Below are 19,203 nucleotides of genomic sequence, written 5' to 3' on the forward strand. Positions count from 1 at the left end.
TGGTGGTGGTGGCAGCTTTATGGTCAGAGGAAAGTTTTCCCGGCATTCTCTGGGCCACTCATCCATAAGGCACTCTCCACTGATCTGGGTATGAATCCATCCAGGCAGATCATGTACACCCCTACATGCTGATAGGTCTTCCCTGGGGCGGTTGGGATCGTCCAGCAAGACAATGCGACATGTCACACGGCTAGAAATGTTACTAGAATTGGTTGGAAGAGCATGACCTAGATTTCTAAGTGCTACCCCGGCCCCCGAACTTCCCAGACTTGGAACCAAATTAGCATCTGTAGGACCATCTCGATGGTTGTGTTTGCTCTATGGATCTCCCCACGCCCCTTCAGCAGCTGTGGGATGCACTGCAGTCAGCATGGCTCCAGATACCCGTGACAACCTACCAGAACCTTATGGAGTCACTCAATCTAGCTGCTGTCCGTGCTGCACCTGGCGGTTTACTCTGGATATCAACTGGTGGCCATGATAATGTGACTTAACTGTGTATTTTCAATTACCATTAACTCTCGTGTTGTATTAGATGCAAAAATGTATAAGAAACGGAAGGATACAATGTAAATGAGAAGAGAAGTACAAGAAAAGGAAGCATGTAAGGTAAAGGGAAGTTGATTGAGGGGAAGGATGGGAAGTAGGTGAAAAGGATGTAAAAAAAAAAAAGGAAGGATGAGATGGGGATGTAAGTATAAGAAAGGGAAAGTAAGAGAAAGTGTGTGGTAGGGAAGAATGGGAAGTGTAGAAAGGGAAAGAGGAGATATGGGCGAGAAGGGGATGTAAGAACAAGGAAAGGAAGGATGTGAAGTAAGGCAGACTAGACGGAAGGAATGAGGTGAAGTAGGGAGAAATGGATGTTTTAAAAAGGAAAGGGTGATGTGTGAGTTGGGAGAGGATGTAAGGATGAGAAAAGGGAAGGTTGTGAAGTAAACAGGAGTGGATGAAGGAAAAGAAAGGATGGAAGGTTAAGTTCTGAGTAGGAGGGAAAGGCAAGAACAAGGAGGAATGTGAAGTAAGCAAGACTGGAACCGTGGTATGTGAGGTAGACAGAAAGGGATGTAAGAAAGTCGGAGAAGAGCAAAAGAAATGAAAGGGAAGGATCAGACATTAGGAGGATGTAAGGGCAAGAAGGGAAGCACGACACGGAAATTGGAAGGGATATAAGAATTCAAAAGGGAAGGATGAGAAGTAATCAGGAAGTGTATGTAAGAATAAGAAAGAGAAGGACAGGAAGTAAGCAAGGAGACAATGTAAGGAAGGAGAAGAGTAAAAAGGAAGAGAGGAGGAAGTGTAAGGAAATAAAAAGGAACGTTGAGAAGTAAGAGAGAAGGGGATGTAAGGTATGGGAGGAGTGAGAAATTGGTACGGAAAGCTAAAGTGTATGTTAGAGAAAGGAAATCCAAAGGAAGGGGTGATGCAAAGGAGGGATGAGGGGTGGGGGAAAAAGGAGAAGAAGATGCTAAAGACACATGAGGAGGAGAGGTGAGAATAAAGATGTAAGGGGGAGAAGGGAAGAAATAGAAGGAAATATGGGGGTAGGGCGAAGTGTCTGTGGTGTTCATAAACAAGCGGCAGGAGTACCGGGTGAGTGTCTGGAGTACGGACCGAGTATATGAGGGCTTTTTATTTTAAGACATTTTAGGGGTTGGCTAAGATTTTTAATTATTCAGACAAACCCTTTAATGGGGGGGGGGGGGCGCAAAAAGGATACAAATGAACGGAAGTAATGTGAGTAAAGGGGAAGGGAAGGAAAAATGTTAAACAAATGGAAGAGAGGAAAGGAGAGGAAGATACTTGAGGAAGAGGGGGAGAAGGAAAGGGAAGAAGAAGTGAATGGGAAAGAAGAGAAAGGAAACTGGCAGCAAAGGTGAAGAAAATGGAAGAAAAAGGAAAGAATGGAGGAGATGGGGAGGACACAGAGAGGTAAGAGGAAGAAGGGAGTGAATGAGTTTAGTTCTTGTTGAAATCTTTCAGATTCTTGTTAATCATTCCCCCCCCCCCTCGCAATCGGTGTGATACAATTGTAACCTTTTCCCATGATGCATCTGTTTCTGTTACCTCCACTATGCGAGTGATGAAAGACAAATTTCTGCGGATCTGGAAGAGTCTCACGGGGCTGGGAGTTGCCTGACCCCCCTTCCTGGATGTACCGTCTTTGTATATAATAAGAGGTTTTTCTTTGAACAAGCTCAGTAAGTGAGAAGGTTCCTTTCCCTGCGTGACTCGGACCTGAAAGAAGAAAATGCAAGAACGGTATTAACAGCCCGGCAGGCAGCATCGCTGTGTACTGCTGTATGTATCTATCCAGGACATGATGTATTGCAATGGGAAACCACGGATATGCCGAGTGGGAGAAGCAAAGATAAAAATGAGATCAGTTGTAGCTTAGAACCGAGGTTGTCACATCGCTGCTGCCATCCCCCAGGCAAAATCACGAGGCGCTGTGCAAATGTATCATCCAAAAATAAAGTTAAAATTATTTTTACATATAAACAAAGTTTGCTAGAACTTTTATTTATTTGGGCATACACTATACACATTTGTAAGCTTTGCCGTGTAGACTGTGACAGAGCTAACAGAGTCATCTCACCATTATATAGCAGGGAACTTAAAGGGGCTGTCTCATGAAGATAACCCCTGTCCATATGCCATTTTAGGGTGCAAGGGCATCTTAGAGGGTTGGTATAGACCAGGTCTCATTCCATGGGCGATTATTCATTTGAACAGGTGATGTGTAATTACCAAAGCTTAGAGAGACTGTCCCTTCTGCCACCTCCCCCGGGGATCAGTAACTTCTTTTCATAGAAGGTCTGGTATAATAGCACAATACAGACAGATACGGCTCTGTATGCAGCTCTTCTGTCTCTACCTGGTCTCAAAGGTTGGGGCTGTGGTCCATCACTTCGTACAACATTTCTCTGTCAATTAACTTCCATTTATTGCAGCTGCCGTAAAGGACACCCACCCTGCTGCACTGTCTACACAGACAAGGAAGGGTGTGTCTCCAATATGGAACCTTTCTTAACCCTTTCCCGACACATGACGTACTATTACCCCTCTTTGCACCTTTCTACTGTCTCTAATGTGCTAATTTATGTCATCAGAATGTATTTTATGCCATCTCAAAATAATGTGCATATTTATTCCTATGAAACTATTTATGTTCATGTAATTACCTGGTTTACCACAAGATGGCGGCATTTCTGGCAGAGCTGTATTAGATAGAGTGGAACCCTTCTTCCATTCTATTCCCCTCTCTAGAGAGGGAGGAGTTTAGTTTAGTTAGGAGTCAGTTCCAGCCTACCCCTTGGGGAGAGGTTGAGTTCCAGCTTATCCCCTGCTGGGGAAGGAAGCAGGCCTCGTCCCTGCCGGACAGGCCTTGCCTGTTAGTTCTAAATGGTTGCATGTCCCCTCCTGTCCCCTCCATTGCCTAAAGCTAAGCTAAAGAAGCTGGAAGCCAGGAAGAAGTTTTCCTAGGATTACCGTAAGAGTCAGACTACAGAAAGCTAAGTTGCAGCTTACAACAGAAAGCCAAAGGAAAAGTTCCTATTTAAGCCAGCCAACATAGCAGAGCTGAAAGAGTTCAGATGTAGCAGAGCCGAATGTGTTTGCCTGCCAGAACTTCATGCCGAAGCTTGCTGGAAACCAAGACTACGTTTGTAAACTGTTTGGATTACCGTTTAATGCAAAGTAAAGCTACATTGGAACTAAGTCTAGACTCAATTATTCCTTCATCATCCAAGTTAATCACCCCCTTTGCACTGCGACCACGTCTGGGATCCAAGAATATCCGGGTAGGAGCACTGTTACACGTGCATACAACACCTTCAGGGAGATTGTAGGTCACCCTACACCACTCTGGCAATCCTACATCTGGGTACCAACACCACTATACTTAAAGGGAACTCCATGTCCTCGTTGCTTCAATACAACTGGCATCATGACAACTTGCTTTATCAGAGGGACATATATCATAAAAACCTCTTAAAGGGTAAGGGATACCCAAGGCGTCTGGAAACCGCCCGCTGCATTACCCCTTGTGAAAGTGAAAAATTTGGGCCAATTCCATGAACCTTTGAGGACACAGTTCTCACTACACATCTTGAAAGATTCCTTGAGGGATGTAGTTTCCAGAATGGGGTCACTTTTTGTGGGTTATAGGGAATGTACCACGAAAAATATTCTGCAGTTTTCAAACCGGCACCTGGAAATTTTTGTAATTGCATGTAAATAAAAAATTACTATAGTCACCAAATTATTCAATAAAATGTACCTATATAGCGGCACTTGCTGTCCACTTTGTTGAGGTGGATGCACATGCTCGGTCCCATCCTTCAACTGCCTCCTGAGCTGTGATAGGGGGAGAGCTGCAGCAGAGAGGACACACCTCCTGAGCTGTGATAGGGAGAGAGCTGCAGCAGAGAGGACACACCTCCTGAGCTGTGATAGGGAGAGAGCTGCAGCAGAGAGGATACACCTCCTGAGCTGTGATAGGGAGAGAGCTGCAGCAGAGAGGACACGCTTCCTGAGCTGTGATAGGGAGAGAGCTGCAGCAGAGAGGACACACCTCCTGAGCTGTGAAAGGGAGAGAGCTGCAGTAGAGAGGATACACCTCCTGAGCTGTGATAGGGAGAGAGCTGCAGCAGAGAGGACACACCTCCTGAGCTGTGATAGGGAGAGAGCTGTAGCAGAGAGGACACGCCTCCTGAGCTGCCAGCTTGATATAAATCTAGCAGAGTAACTGGAAAAATGAATGGCGAGATCTCTGGATATATTTGAGGTACTGTACGATGGCAGATTTAATTTTTTTAACAATAATCATGGGATAAGCCCTTTAAGAATAAAATATAATTACCTGCAACAAAGAGCATTAAATCCCATAATTACACCTAAAGCAAAGCAGGTTATTTGCCAAACGTCATTGCCCAAGATATTTTACCGTAAGCGCCACTCCCCAATCAGTTAGATGTTATAGCTGCAGCCTCGGTGGCCCCTGTATGTGCGTTTTATGCCATTTCAACAGGGGCGTAACTAGAAGTGACTGGGCCCCACAGCAAATATTTGTAAGGGCCCCCCTCAGCGCGCTTTGCACCTCCCTCCTCCTGTGTAAACCCCACTCCTTTGGCACAGTGTAGCGGTATACTGTATATTGTGTGGCACAGTGTAGAGGTATACTGTATATTGTGGGGCACAGTGTAGCGGTATACTGTATATTGTGTGGCACAGTATAGAGGTATACTGTATATTGTGTGGCACAGTGTAGAGGTATACTGTATATTGTGTGGCACAGTGTAGAGGTATATTGTGAGGCACAGTGTAGCGGTATACTGTATATTGTGTGGCACAGTGTAGAGGTATATTGTGAGGCACAGTGTAGCGGTATACTGTATATTGTGTGGCACAGTGTTGAGGTATATTGTGAGGCACAGTGTAGCGGTATACTGTATATTGTGTGGCACAGTGTAGCGGTATATTGTGAGGCACAGTGTAGAGGTATACTGTATATTGTGTCACACAGTGTAGCGGTATACTGTATATTGTGTGGCACAGTGTAGAGGTATACTGTATATTGTGTGGCACAGTAGCAGTATACTGTATATTGTGAGGCACAGTGTAGAGGTATACTGTATATTGTGGGGCACAGTGTAGCGGTATACTGTATATTGTGGGGCACAGTGTAGCGGTATACTGTATATTGTGGGGCACAGTGTAGCAGTATACTGTACATTGTGGGGCACAGTGTAGGCTATATGTGCATAACATAAACATACTCCACATGAACACTTACAGTTACTTGGCTCGGCCCTTGGGGATCTCGAACGCCACTTCCACACTTGGCCGGGGACTCGGCGGAGCTGATGTTGTGTTTTATCCTAATGAGAGAGATTTTATAATAAGGATTTGGAGAAGGGGCAGTGGGATAGCAAAGCAGGGAGAGGCCGGTGCTGCTACTAGGGGGTCATACCATGGGGCAGTAATAAAACCCACCATAATGCCCCCCCCCCCCCAGTAGTAATAATTCTCCTTATAATGTGACAGTGCAAAAAATACACCCTTGTAATGCCCCCAGTTGAGCTAATGTCCCTATAGTGCCCCCATAATGTGCCAGTATAAAATACCCCTATATAGTGCCCCCAGTAAATTCCCCCATAGTGCTCCTCTCCCCCCTTCCTGCTAGTGCCCCCCAAAATGTACCAGTATAAAATGCCCCATATATAGTGCCCCAGTAGATGCCCCTCAGTGCCCGGCCTCTGATAGGCTGCCAGCCTAGTGTCCCCCATAATGCCCCCCAATAATGTGCCAGTATCAAGTGCCTCTCCCCCCCCCCCCACATGTCCCAGTATCATAGTGCCATCTCCCCCCATGTGCCAGTATCAAGTGCCTCTCTCCTTCCCACCCCCCATGTGCCAGTATCAAGTGCCTCTCTCTTCCCCCCATGTGCCAGTATCATAGTGCCATCTCCCCCGCAAAAAAGTGCCAGTATTAAGTGCCTCTCCCCCCATGTGCCAGTATCATAGTGCCAACCCCCCCCCCCCCCCACATGCCAGTATCAAGTGCCTCTCTCCTCCCCCCCATGTCCCAGTATCATAGTGCCATCTCCCCCCCCCCCCCCCCCCACTAAAAAGTGCCAATATCAAGTGCCTCTCTCCCTCCCCCCTCCCCATGTGCCAGTATCAGGTGCCTCCCCCCCCCCCCATGTGCCAGTATCAAGTGCCAACCCCCCCTCTCCCCTCCAGGTGCCAGTATCAGGTGCCTCCCCCCCCCCCATGTCCCAGTATCATAGTGCCATCTTCCCCCCCACCACCACCACAAAAAAAGTGCCAGTATCAAGTGCCTCTCTCCCTCCCTCCCCCCCCATGCCAGTATCAGGTGCCTCTCTCCCCCCCCCCCCCCCCCCATGCCAGTATCAGGTGCCAACCCCACTCCCCCCCATGTGCCAGTATCAGGTGCCTTCCGCTCCCCCCATGGCAGTAACAGTGGGTAATAAAAAAAAATAATAAACACTTCTACTTACCTCCATGTCAGCGATGCGATGCAGCCTCTTCCTGTGTCCCGCCTTGTATTGTGTCCCGCCCTGTATGTCCTTATATGGACTCAGTGCTTGTATTTCAGAAAAGAGTCTGCTGGGATTCGAACCCACGACCTTCTGCTTCAGAGGCAGAGCAGCTAACCACTAGACCATAGGCTGCCTTGATGCTGGCTGAAAAAATATGAGACTTCTACTGTTATAGCTGGCTAAGTGTACATCTATACACATGGCAGCTGCTCATATATAGAGATGTAGCAGAGCTGAATGTGCTGAGACAGCTGTCATATACAGATATAGCAGTGCTAGGTGTGTTTGGGCAGCTGTCATGTGTATAGATGTATTTTTTTTTTTTTACAGTCAGTTGTAATGCAGCCTTTATGGCTGTGAGGGTAAATGCTTTGCCACTGATTCACTAATAGATTGGAGGTTGTGGGTTCGAATCCCAGACCAGGAGACTTTAGCAGACAGTAAAATTAGATCACACTAGCGGCTGCTGTAAAGGGGCCCTGAACACTATATTTAACTAACTTAAAAATAAACTGTCACACACGCTGCCGGGGCGCCGGGCCCCCTTGGCAGCCCGGGCCCCGAAGCAGCTGCTTCCCCTGCTTCCCCGGTAGTTACGCCACTGTATTTCAATCTATTTTTATATAATCTGTAGATGGAATTTGCACGACAGTAGCGGTGTCCTAGTTTATGGGAAAGAAGGAAGCGCGCAAATCATGCAAGAGAAGACGGTACAATGTCAAGGAGGCACATTCAGCCGCAGCACAAAGGAATCGCAGGACGGTTTCTTTACAGGTCTTAGTAACCATGGCAAAAAATAATAACCCCTCCATCCTACTGTGTTATGACCTCGCAGCTTCCCTCTATCCAGCCAATTTCTTAACAATGAGAGAGGCACAAGGAAAGGTAACCTACAATTTCATAAGTGGACTGCGACTCCACTGCAGAATACTGATATGAAGGGGGACCCGGGGCTGAGCGCATCACAAAGCGGAGGTAATCCTCACACCAATGTTTTTTTTTTTTTTAAACTGAATGTAACAAAATTGGAAATCTGTTACACGAAATGAATACATTTGATTCCAATCGGAAATTGGCAGAAAATATATAATAAAAAAAACAAAAAAATAAATAAATAAATAAAAAGTTTACATAAAAAATAAATGGAACAAAAATATTAACCCTTTTAGAGACAGCCATCATATATCTGAAGAATATGAGCACAAGGAGTATGTAGATCAAAAATATTAACCCCACAGTGACATCCATTGTATATGTATCGAATGGACTCAAGAAATGTAAAATAGACATTTCACTTTTTTTTTTGTAAATGTTAAATATTTTTTTCCATTCCACCCCACATTTTTTCTTTTACAGGTTTCTCTATACTCTATGGTACCAGTATAAAATATAACTTAACCCACCTGCATTTACAAAAAATAAATACAAATGTGGCTATTTAGAAAAATTTAAAAAGGTAAGGCTCATGGAAGACAAAGATGGGAAAAAAAATGACAATAGAGAAATCTACGACAGGCCATGTAAGAGGTTAATACAATAAATATTATTTTTTATTTTTTTGTAAAATACAGACACAAGTAAAGAACGCAAATGCACAAACAAAAGTAAAAATCTGTTTTGTAAAAAGTCACAAAGTGAAAATAAAAAATTTTGCATGTCAAAAAAAGGAAATATACAGTATATAAATTTATATTAAATTAAAAATACAATAAAAGTGTCTTTGTATAAAAAAAGCTAAAATATAAAATAAAACATAAATATCAAGGAAAATAGTAAAAAAAAAGAAAAATACAATTAATTTAAAAGAATTTGAATTTAAAACAGCGCCGTGCATTGTATAGTGTCTGTGCTTGGTATTGAAGCCCAGGTCCATTCATTTGAATAGGATTGAGCTGCACATAGGTCATGTGACTGATGAACGTGACATCAGTGGCCTAGGAAAAGGCTGCAGCGCTCACTCGAGAGCCAGCTGATCGGCGGGGGAGCCAGGAGTCGGACCCCACGGATCAGACGTTGATGACCTGTCCTGAGGACACTCCCAGAGAAATCGTTTAAAGCGTCCCTGATGGTTCCCTCTTACAAAGACAGTTTAATTGCAGTAATAAACTGATAATATTCTTTTTATTTTTTTTATTTTTTATTTTTTAATTCTGCACTTTATAATCCTCCTGCCATTGCTGTACTGAAAGTCACCATGTGATAGCAGGGCTCCAGATGGCGACCAAATCGGTCGCCAATGCGACTTAGAATTTACAAATGGCGACAAGACTTTTTAATCTTGTCGCCATTTGCGACTAGACCCTCCGCGGCAGCTCTGCAGTTGAACAGCGGCGGGCACAGGAGCTGATAGTTCTCTGCCCGCCACCGCCGATGTTCTTCTCAGTCTGAGTCAGCTCGGTCACAGCACACAGACAACAGCAGAGCCGCTGGCAGCAGGGAGGGGAGGGGCTCGGGAGGAGTGTAATCTGATCCTAGAGTGGAAGCTGCTTCTGCCAGCCCCTCCCCTCCCCGCCCACCAACCAATCAGAGCTGAGGCAAGGCAAGCACTAGCAGCTCTGAGTCTGAGTCACACTGTACAGTGAGTCTAAGAAAGAATCGAATGAGTCTTAGGTGAAAAGAATCTAAAGATCCGACTTAGTTAGTGACTCATTCGATTCTTTCTTAGACTCCCTGTACAGTGTGCCCCCCCCCCCCAACACCCCGGTATAAGAAACATTGGTGGCACAGTGCGCCCCCCCCAACACCCCAGTATAAGAAACATTGGTGGCACAGTGCGCCCCCCAACTCCCCAGTATAAGAAACATTGGTGGCACAGTGCGCCCCCCCCACCCCAGTATAATAAACATTGGTGGCACAGTGCGCCCCCCCCACCCCAGTATAAGAAACATTGGTGGCTCAGTGGGAAGTGCAAATGAGGGTTAAAAAATAAAATTAAAAAAATTAACTCACCTCCTCCAGTTGATCGCGTAGCTGCCGGTCTCCTGTTCTTTCTTCAGGACCTGTGGTGACGTCACTGAGCTCATCACATGGTCCATTACCATGGTGATGAATCATGTGATGTATCATGTGATGAGCACAGTGATGTCACCACAGGTCCTTTGACAGGTCCTGAAGAAAGAACAGGAGACGATCAATTAGAGGAGGTGAGTTAATTTTTATATATTTTTTTTAACCCTCATTGGCACTGCCCACTGCGCCACCAATGTTCATTATATTGAGTGGGGGGGGGGGCACACTGCGCCACCAATGTTTATTATATTGAGGGGGGCACACTGCGCCCCCCAATGTTTATTATACTGGGGTGTTAGGGGGGGTGCGCACTGCACCACCAATGTTTATTATATTGAGGGGGGCACACTGCGCCACCAATGTTTATTATATTGAGGGGGGGCACACTGCGCCACCAATGTTTATTATATTGAGGGGGGGCACACTGCGTCACTAATGTTTATTATACTGGGGTGTTGGGGGGGTGCGCACTGCGCCACCAATGTTTATTATATTGAGGGGGGGGCACATTGCATCACCAATGTTTATTATACTGGGGTGTTGGGGGGGCACACTGCACCACCAATGTTTCTTATATTGGGGGGGCGCACTGCGCCACCAATGTTTATCATACTGGGGTGTTGGGGGGGCACACTGCGCCACCAATGTTTATCATACTGGGGTGTTAAGGGGGTGCACTGCGCCACCAATGTTTATTATATTGACCTTGAACTATGCATTCTGTATTCAAGAATGCTATTATTTCCCCTTATAACCATGTTATAAGGGAAAATAATACAGTGAATGGACTTTCATCTTAGCAACCATGCGTGAAAATCGCACCGCATCCGCACTTGCTTGCGGATGCTTGCGATTTTCACGCAGCCCCATTAGCTTCTATGGGGCCTGCGTTGTGTGAAAAACGCACAACATAGAGCATGCTGCGATTTTCACGCAACGCACAAGTGATGTGTGAAAATCACCGCTCATGTGCACAGCCCCATAGAAGTCAATGGGTCCGGATTTAGTGCGGGTGCATTCCGGTATATTGAATGCCAGATCCGGCACTAATACATTCCTATGGGAAGAAATGCTGGATCCGGCATTCAGGCAAATCTTCAGTTTTTTTCGCCGGAGATAAAACCGTAGCATGCTGCGGTTTTCTCTTTTGCCTCATCAGTCAAAATGACTGAACTGAAGACATCCTGATGCAAACTGAACGGATTACTCTCCATTCAGAATGCATGGCGATATGCCTGATCAGTTCTTTTCCGGTATAGAGCCCCTAGGACGGAACTCTATGCCGGAAAAGAAAAACGCTAGTGTGAAAGTACCCTAAAATATTAAGTTTAAATCCCCCCTTTCCCAATTTTACATATAAAATATATAAACAATAAATAAATAAACATATTACATAGCGCTGTCCAAACTATTAAATTATTAAAAAATATCTCCTATGCGGTGAGCATTCGCCATTTTTTTGTCACCTTGTCACCCCAAAAAATAGGATAGGACTGTTCTATTATGGGCCGAATGTTTCATGAAATGCGAAATGCACGCGTTTTTTTTTTTTTAATGCGCGGTATTGAGTATCGCAATACTTTTTTATGGTGACGAAAGCTAATCAAAATTTTGGTATCAAAACAACCCCACGCCGATCTGATCGGCGTAGCGTTGTCACGATACCAAAATTTTGATTCGGTTTCGATTTGGCACTAAAAATTTTATTTGGCTCCTACATTTTTCAGTTCAGGAGCCAATGGCTACTAGGTATTTTTTTTAGTCTGGAGCACTGGATAGGCTTGTGTTTATATGCAGCAGCCAATTAGAAGAGGCAGAGGGAGGGGCGGAGCAGCAGCCTGAACCAATGATAAGAGGGGAGGTGTGTCTCAGACTACCTTAGTATCCCCGTAGGCATTTCAGTTGAGCTGTACTCGCTGATCACAGATTTGCCTTAATGAAGCTAATCTAAAAAGCAGCCACGGAGCAATCACCAATAAATAGCAGACAGTTATCCTCAGTAGGCAAGGCTCCAATGCGACTTAGAATTTACAAATGGCGACAAGACTTTTTAGTCTTGTCGCCATTTGAGACTAGACCCTCCGCGGCAGCTCTGCAGTTGAACAGCGGCGGGCACAGGAGCTGATAGTTCTCTGCCCCGCCGCCGCCGCCGATGTTCTTCTCAGTCTGAGTCAGCTCGGTCACAGCACACAGACAATAGCAGAGCCGCTGGCAGCAGGGAGGGGAGGGGCTCGGGAGGAGTGTAATCTGATCCTAGAGTGGAAGCTGCTTCTGCCAGCCCCTCCCCTCCCCGCCCACCAACCAATCAGAGCTAAGGCAAGGCAAGCACTAGCAGCTCTGAGTCTGAGTCACAGACAGTACAGGGATGAGTGTAATCTGATCCTAGAGTGGAAGCTGCTTCTGCCAGCCCCTCCCCTCCCCGCCCACCAACCAATCAGAACTAAGGCAAGTCAAGCACTAGCAGCTCTGAGTCTGAGTCACACTGTACAGTGAGTCTAAGAAAGAATCGAATGAGTCTCAGGTGAAAAGAATCTAAAGATCCGACTTAGTGACTCATTCGATTCTTTCTTAGACTCCCTGTACAGTGTGCCCCCCCAACACCCCAGTATAAGAAACATTGGTGGTACAGTGTGCCCCCCCCCCAACACCCCAGTATAAGAAACATTGGTGGCACAGTGCTCCCCCCCCCCAACACCCCAGTATAAGAAACATTGGTGGCACAGTATGACCACCAACACCCTAGTATAAGAAACATTAGTGGCACAGTGTGCCCCCCCAGTATAAGAAACATTGGTGGTACAGTGTGCCCCCCCTAACACCCCAGTATAAGAAACATTGGTGGTACAGTGTGCCCCCCCTAACACCCCAGTATAAGAAACATTGGTGGTACAGTGTGCCCCCCCTAACACCCCAGTATAAGAAACATTGGTGGCACAGTGCTCCCCCCCCCAACACCCCAGTATAAGAAACATTGGTGGCACAGTATGACCCCCCCAACACCCCAGTATAAGAAACATTGGTGGCACAGTGTGCCCCCCCAGTATAAGAAACATTGGTGGTACAGTGTGCCCCCCTAACACCCCAGTATAAGAAACATTGGTGGTACAGTGTGCCCCCCCTAACACCCCAGTATAGAAACATTGGTGGTACAGTGTGCCCCCCTAACACCCCAGTATAAGAAACATTGGTGGTACAGTGTGCCCCCCCTAACACCCCAGTATAAGAAACATTGGTGGCACAGTGTGCCCCCCCCCAACACCACAGTATAAGAAACATTGGTGGCACAGTGTGCCCCCCCAACACCCCAGTATAAGAAACATTGGTGGCACAGTGTGCCCCCCCAACACCCCAGTAAAAGAAACATTGGTGGCACAGTGCGCCCCCCAACACCCCAGTATAAGAAACATTGGTGGCACAGTGCGCCCCCACCCCAACACCCCAGTATAAGAAACATTGGTGGCACAGTGCGCCCCCCCAACACCACAGTATAAGAAACATTGGTGGTACAGTGTGCCCCCCCCTAACACCCCAGTATAAGAAACATTGGTGGTACAGTGTGCCCCCCTAACACCCCAGTATAAGAAACATTGGTGGTACAGTGTGCCCCCCCAACACCCCAGTATAAGAAACATTGGTGGCACAGTGTGCCCCCCCCAACACCACAGTATAAGAAACATTGGTGGCACAGTGTGCCCCCCCAACACCCCAGTATAAGAAACATTGGTGGTACAGTGTGCCCCCCCCAACACCCCAGTAAAAGAAACATTGGTGGCACAGTGCGCCCCCCAACACCCCAGTATAAGAAACATTGGTGGCACAGTGCGCCCCCCACCCCAACACCCCAGTATAAGAAACATTGGTGGCACAGTGCGCCCCCCCAACACCACAGTATAAGAAACATTGGTGGCACAGTGCGCCCCCCAACACCCCAGTATAAGAAACATTGGTGGCACTTTCCCCCCCTCCCCCCACCCCAGTATAAGAAACATTGGTGGTACAGTGTGCCCCCCCCCCCCAACACCCCAGTATAAGAAACATTGGTGGCTCAGTGGGAAGTGCAAATGAGGGTTAAAAAATAACATTTTAAAAAATTAACTCACCTCCTCCAGTTGATCGCGTAGTTGCCGGTCTCCTGTTCTTTCTTCAGGACCTGTGGTGACGTCACTGAGCTCATCACATGGTCCATTACCATGGTGATGAGTCATGTGATTTATCATGTGATGAGCACAGTGATGTCACCACAGGTCCTTTGACAGGTCCTGAAGAAAGAACAGGAGACGATCAATTGGAGGAGGTGAGTTAATTATATTTTTTATTTTTTAACCCTCATTGGCACTGCCCACTGCGCCACCAATGTTCATTATATTGAGGGGGGGGGGGCACACTGCGCCACCAATGTTTATTATATTGAGGGGGGCACACTGCGTCACCAATGTTTATTATATTGAGGGGGGGCACACTGCGTCACTAATGTTTATTATACTGGGGTGTTGGGGGGGTGCGCACTGCGCCACCAATGTTTATTATATTGAGGGGGGGGGGCACACTGCATCACCAATGTTTATTATACTGGGGTGTTGGGGGGGCACACTGCGCCACCAATGTTTCTTATATTGGGGGGGCGCACTGCGCCACCAATGTTTATCATACTGGGGTGTTAAGGGGGGTGCACTGCGCCACCAATGTTTATTATATAGACCTTGTACTATGCATTCTGTATTCAAGAATGCTTTTATTTCCCCTTATAACCATGTTATAAGGGACAATAATACAGTGAATAGACTGTCATCTTAGCAACCATGAGTGAAAATCGCACCGCATCTGCACTTGCTTGCGATTTTCACGCAGCCCCATTAGCTTCTATGGGGCCTGCGTTGTGTGAAAAACGCACAACATAGAGCATGCTGCGATTTTCACGCAACGCACAAGTGATGTGTGAAAATCACCGCTCATGTGCACAGCCCCATAGAAGTGAATGGGTCCGGATTTAGTGCGGGTGCATTCCGGTATTTTGAATGCCAGATCCGGCACTAATACATTCCTATGGGAAAAAATGACGGATCCGGCATTCAAGCAAATCTTCAGTTTTTTTCGCCGGAGATAAAACCGTAGCATGCTGCGGTTTTCTCTTTTGCCTGATCAGTCAAAATGACTGAACTGAAGACATCCTGATGCATCCTGAACGGATTACTCTCCATTCAGAATGCATGGGGATATGCCTGATCAGTTATTTTCCGGTATAGAGCCCCTGTGACGGAACTCAGTGCTGGAAAATAAAAACGCAGGTGTGAAAGTACCTTAAAATATTAAGTTTAAATCCCCCCTTTCCCAATTTTACATATAAAATATATAAACAATAAATAAATAAACATATTACATAGCGCTGTCCAAACTATTAAATTATTAAAAAATATCTCCTATGCGGTGAGCATTCGCCATTTTTTTGTCACCTTGTCACCCCAAAAAATAGGATAGGACTGTTCTATTATGGGCCGAATGTTTCATGAAATGCGAAATGCACGCGGCTTTTTTTTTTTTTTTTTTTTTTTCTTGCGCGGTATTGAGTATCCCAATACTTTTTTATGGTGACGAAAGTGAATCAAAATTTTGGTATCAAAACAACCCCACGCCGATCTGATCGGCGTAGCGTTGTCACAATACCGAAATTTTGATTCGGTTTCGATTTGGCGACTAAAAATTTTATTTGGCTCCTAAATTTTTCAGTTCAGGAGCCAATGGTTACTAGGTATTTCTTTTAGTCTGGAGCACTGGTAGGTACTGACAGCATTTTTGAGGTGATGATGATTGAACAGTTGCTTTAAAAAAATGCAATAAAAATGTGATATATTGTGCGCTTCAGTTGTTAAATCCAACTTACAGCCATGGTAAAAACTGTCAGCGGTGACCACATACTGAGCAGTTACTGATAACGTCTGCAAAACAACATCATGATAAAATCTCACTTTACAACCACAATTGTACAGCAATTTTCTGCCGCTGTGCACCCTTCATCAGACGTGTGATGCAAAGAAAAAATATATATAAATATATCAGACAGTATACATTTGGCATGAGCCACAAAGTGGTTTGAATGGAACCTAAATAGAATGTGTGACATCTAGTGGTGTATCTGAGTACTGCATGCATAAAATGAATTACTTCATTAATGTATAGAAGAAATTCACTTTTAAACACCAGTTTATTCTCCATTCACATGTAAAGCTACAGTACAGCCACAGTAGGCTTGATAACAATAAATAAATAATAAGGTGTATGGGCATCCTCCTCACTAGTAGTGTCATCATTGTGTGGATAACTTACGCTGGACCTAAACATCTGATAACTTTTGGCAGTTGCCTCTGGTGTTGGTAGAATCTGACAATTTAATATGTAGCTCCACTGCCCCCTGATGTCTTCTGATGGGGGAAACAAAGTTTTGCATGTTGAATTTTAACTTATTGCCTTTTGGTCAACTTAAAGATAAGCGGCAGTGGATGTGACTGGTGGCTGCTTATCTCCTTCTCCCTATGACAATTAGCATGCACACTCCAGGTTTCTTTTAGTCAGCATGGCAAGCAGGAAAATGGAGCCCCAAGCATTAGTAGTAATTATTAGTAAAAGCTGCATATATGTGTCATATATTGTTAGAGTTACACTTTATATTTTATAACTCCCGTGGCTTACTGAGAGTGTCCGGGAAGAGCTGGAGAAGACTAAGGAATGTCCTCCTTTTTTCCCTCCCTATAAAGCCAGCTCTGACAATATGTGGTCTACTCTCCAGTAATCATGTGAACAGTTTGTGAAAAAAACGTCTCCTTCTACCCTTCTCTCTGCAGGAAATCTCAGCTTTGAAGCATTCTTGTCATTTCAGAATAAGCTCACCATTTAACGACTTGTAACTGCCCGTTTTTAGCACTTTTCTCCTCTGCAGGCTATATCTCTTATTCTCAGTTGTCCCTAAGCTGCTGGGTACAGACTGGCTGGAATAATGTTTACCCAAGCAGTGCACAGAGAGACAGAAGATTCTAGTCCCAAATTCTCCATGAATTACTCAGAATTGCCTGCAAGCTCCATGTAAGACCTTGCGGAGAAGTACTGAACAGTATAGATGTGAATAAAGCACCTGGGCTGAGATATAACACTATTACCTGCAGAGTCATGTCTGAGTTGCGTCTGTCTCTCTGTCTCACTCTGCTGCTTTCTGCTCCTCCCCTTCCCTCTCCATAGACTTCAATGGGATGATGTAATCCCATTCTTCAGTGAGCAGGCAGTCTGTCTTAGCTTTAACAAGACAAATTTATAACAACTTTCAGAGAGAAAGTTAGTTCAGAAAAGGTGGTGGTGGTGGGAGAAGGCAGCTGATAACCTGAGAACAAGGCATTTTTATCTGATAAGATATATTACAAAGTTTCTTATATGCGCCTATACTACTGATCTATGCAAAATTGTTTGAAAAGTGACCATTTAACTTGCATATTTTAATAGTGGAGTCACCGTGGACCCCTTAAAAGATAACTGTCATCTTTTTATTTTATTTTACTTGCTAGTTTATTAGAGCTAGGCATGTATACCTGAGTTAGTCTGTCAGTGATTGCCAAAAGATCTGTAATTACCTTATAATAACAGCTTTCATTAATGTCTCCTGTCCCTTTCCACTGCTCCCTTAAAAGACTGTTGCTATGGCTCACCTGTCTCCGGCTAGGAAGACAGAGGGGCGGTCCTTCACACTGCATGCCTGCATTAGGCTTCAGAGTGAGGAGGCGTGTCTCTCAGTAATCCAATCTGATTGGCTGGCAGGGAGCTGCTGGTTACAGCAAGTTTGTATGTGACCTGAGGGAAAGCAGTTTTGGCCTCAGAGAACTGGCAGAGGAGCCATCTTGAGAATATCCTCATAATGTAGGATTCAAAACAGCCGTAACTAAGGGGAAAACTCAAGGAAAACAGTGGAAGGTGAAGAAACTAAAGATTGCTTTATGCATAATGCTGCTGCAGCAGAAAATATGACAGTTATCCTTTAACTTTATATGTATGTAAATGCTTTAGATTGTTTTTGGCTTTCTAGTGCATCCTCATCTCTATACACCGGTGATCTGTCTAGTAGCAGCAAGCTCTGCATGATTGTAACACTGACAGACCTGGACTGCTTGGCCCCCCAGAGAACGATCCAGCTGCACCGTCAGAAATGCCGAAGTGGTCAGCTCGTCCCGTGTCGCCTTGGCTCCTTGCCTGGGAGGGATAAACACAAGATATCGAACGTTACATCATTTTATGGAAATGCAACAATGAAAAATACATGAAATAACATAAAGTTCATAGAGTCAAATGTACCCTCCTGACACCAGGGCAATGTATACTGCTGGGTTCTAGGATTGCTGGAGATTACCAGCAGGGCTGGAATACCCACAATACCAATCAGCTCGGGGGTTCTGGGCACCGCCACTGGATTTTGGCCACATGGCGGTCCAATCACGCTCATTTTTTTATTTTTTGGGTTACCGATATACTTTCTGTATCGTTTTCTGCATGCACAGGGCGGTGTGTCTTATAGTCAGCAGTGGGGATGGAGGCGATCTCAGACCCACTTGATTGCTTCCTTAATGATCATAAGGCGCTCTGCCTGATCACTGAGAAAACCATGAGACTGATCACAGCTGACCTTCCCCTAACTCCCTGCCTGGCACTGATCTGTATGAGCACAGGGGAGACTGGAGCCTGGAGTGGGTGGGTGAACCACTAGGCCACCAGGTATTAACCCTTTATTGTATCCTAAACAACCAGAGAACGCAAATTAACCACCTCATGTTCCCCTCATCACCAGGTAGAAAACATCAATTTTAGTCCAGACCACGGGTCAGCATCTTTCAGAACTCCAGCTGGTGTGAAACTACAATTCCCAGCATACTCCATTCATTTCTGTTGAGAGTTCATAGATGAGCAGAGCAAGTATGCTAGGAGTTGTAGTTTCACAACAGCTGGGCTGCCGGAGGTTGCCTATCCCTGGTTTAGACAATTTGATAACAAAATATGAATTCCTACATCTACCACATACAGCCAGGGAACATATCCGCATTTTACTCTAGACCAGGGATGTCAAAATCGTGGCTCTCCAGCCATTGCAAAACTACAACTTC

General features: G+C 45.4%; 1 protein-coding gene across 1 annotated transcript in view; it reads right to left on the bottom strand.

Annotated features, from left to right (window-relative positions):
* Positions 1 to 19,203, bottom strand: part of SCIN (scinderin) — a 139,822-nt gene that overhangs the window by 15,553 nt on the left and 105,066 nt on the right. Inside the window, exons 10-11 of the mRNA XM_044293273.1 lie at positions 18,208 to 18,298; positions 2,065 to 2,235 (exon numbers count right to left, since the gene is read on the bottom strand). Coding sequence (XP_044149208.1) covers positions 2,065 to 2,235; positions 18,208 to 18,298 — 262 coding nt within the window. The remainder of the gene's footprint in view (positions 1 to 2,064; positions 2,236 to 18,207; positions 18,299 to 19,203) is intronic.

Source organism: Bufo gargarizans, chromosome 5 (genome assembly GCF_014858855.1).
Source record: "Bufo gargarizans isolate SCDJY-AF-19 chromosome 5, ASM1485885v1, whole genome shotgun sequence".
Lineage (NCBI taxonomy): Eukaryota > Metazoa > Chordata > Amphibia > Anura > Bufonidae > Bufo > Bufo gargarizans.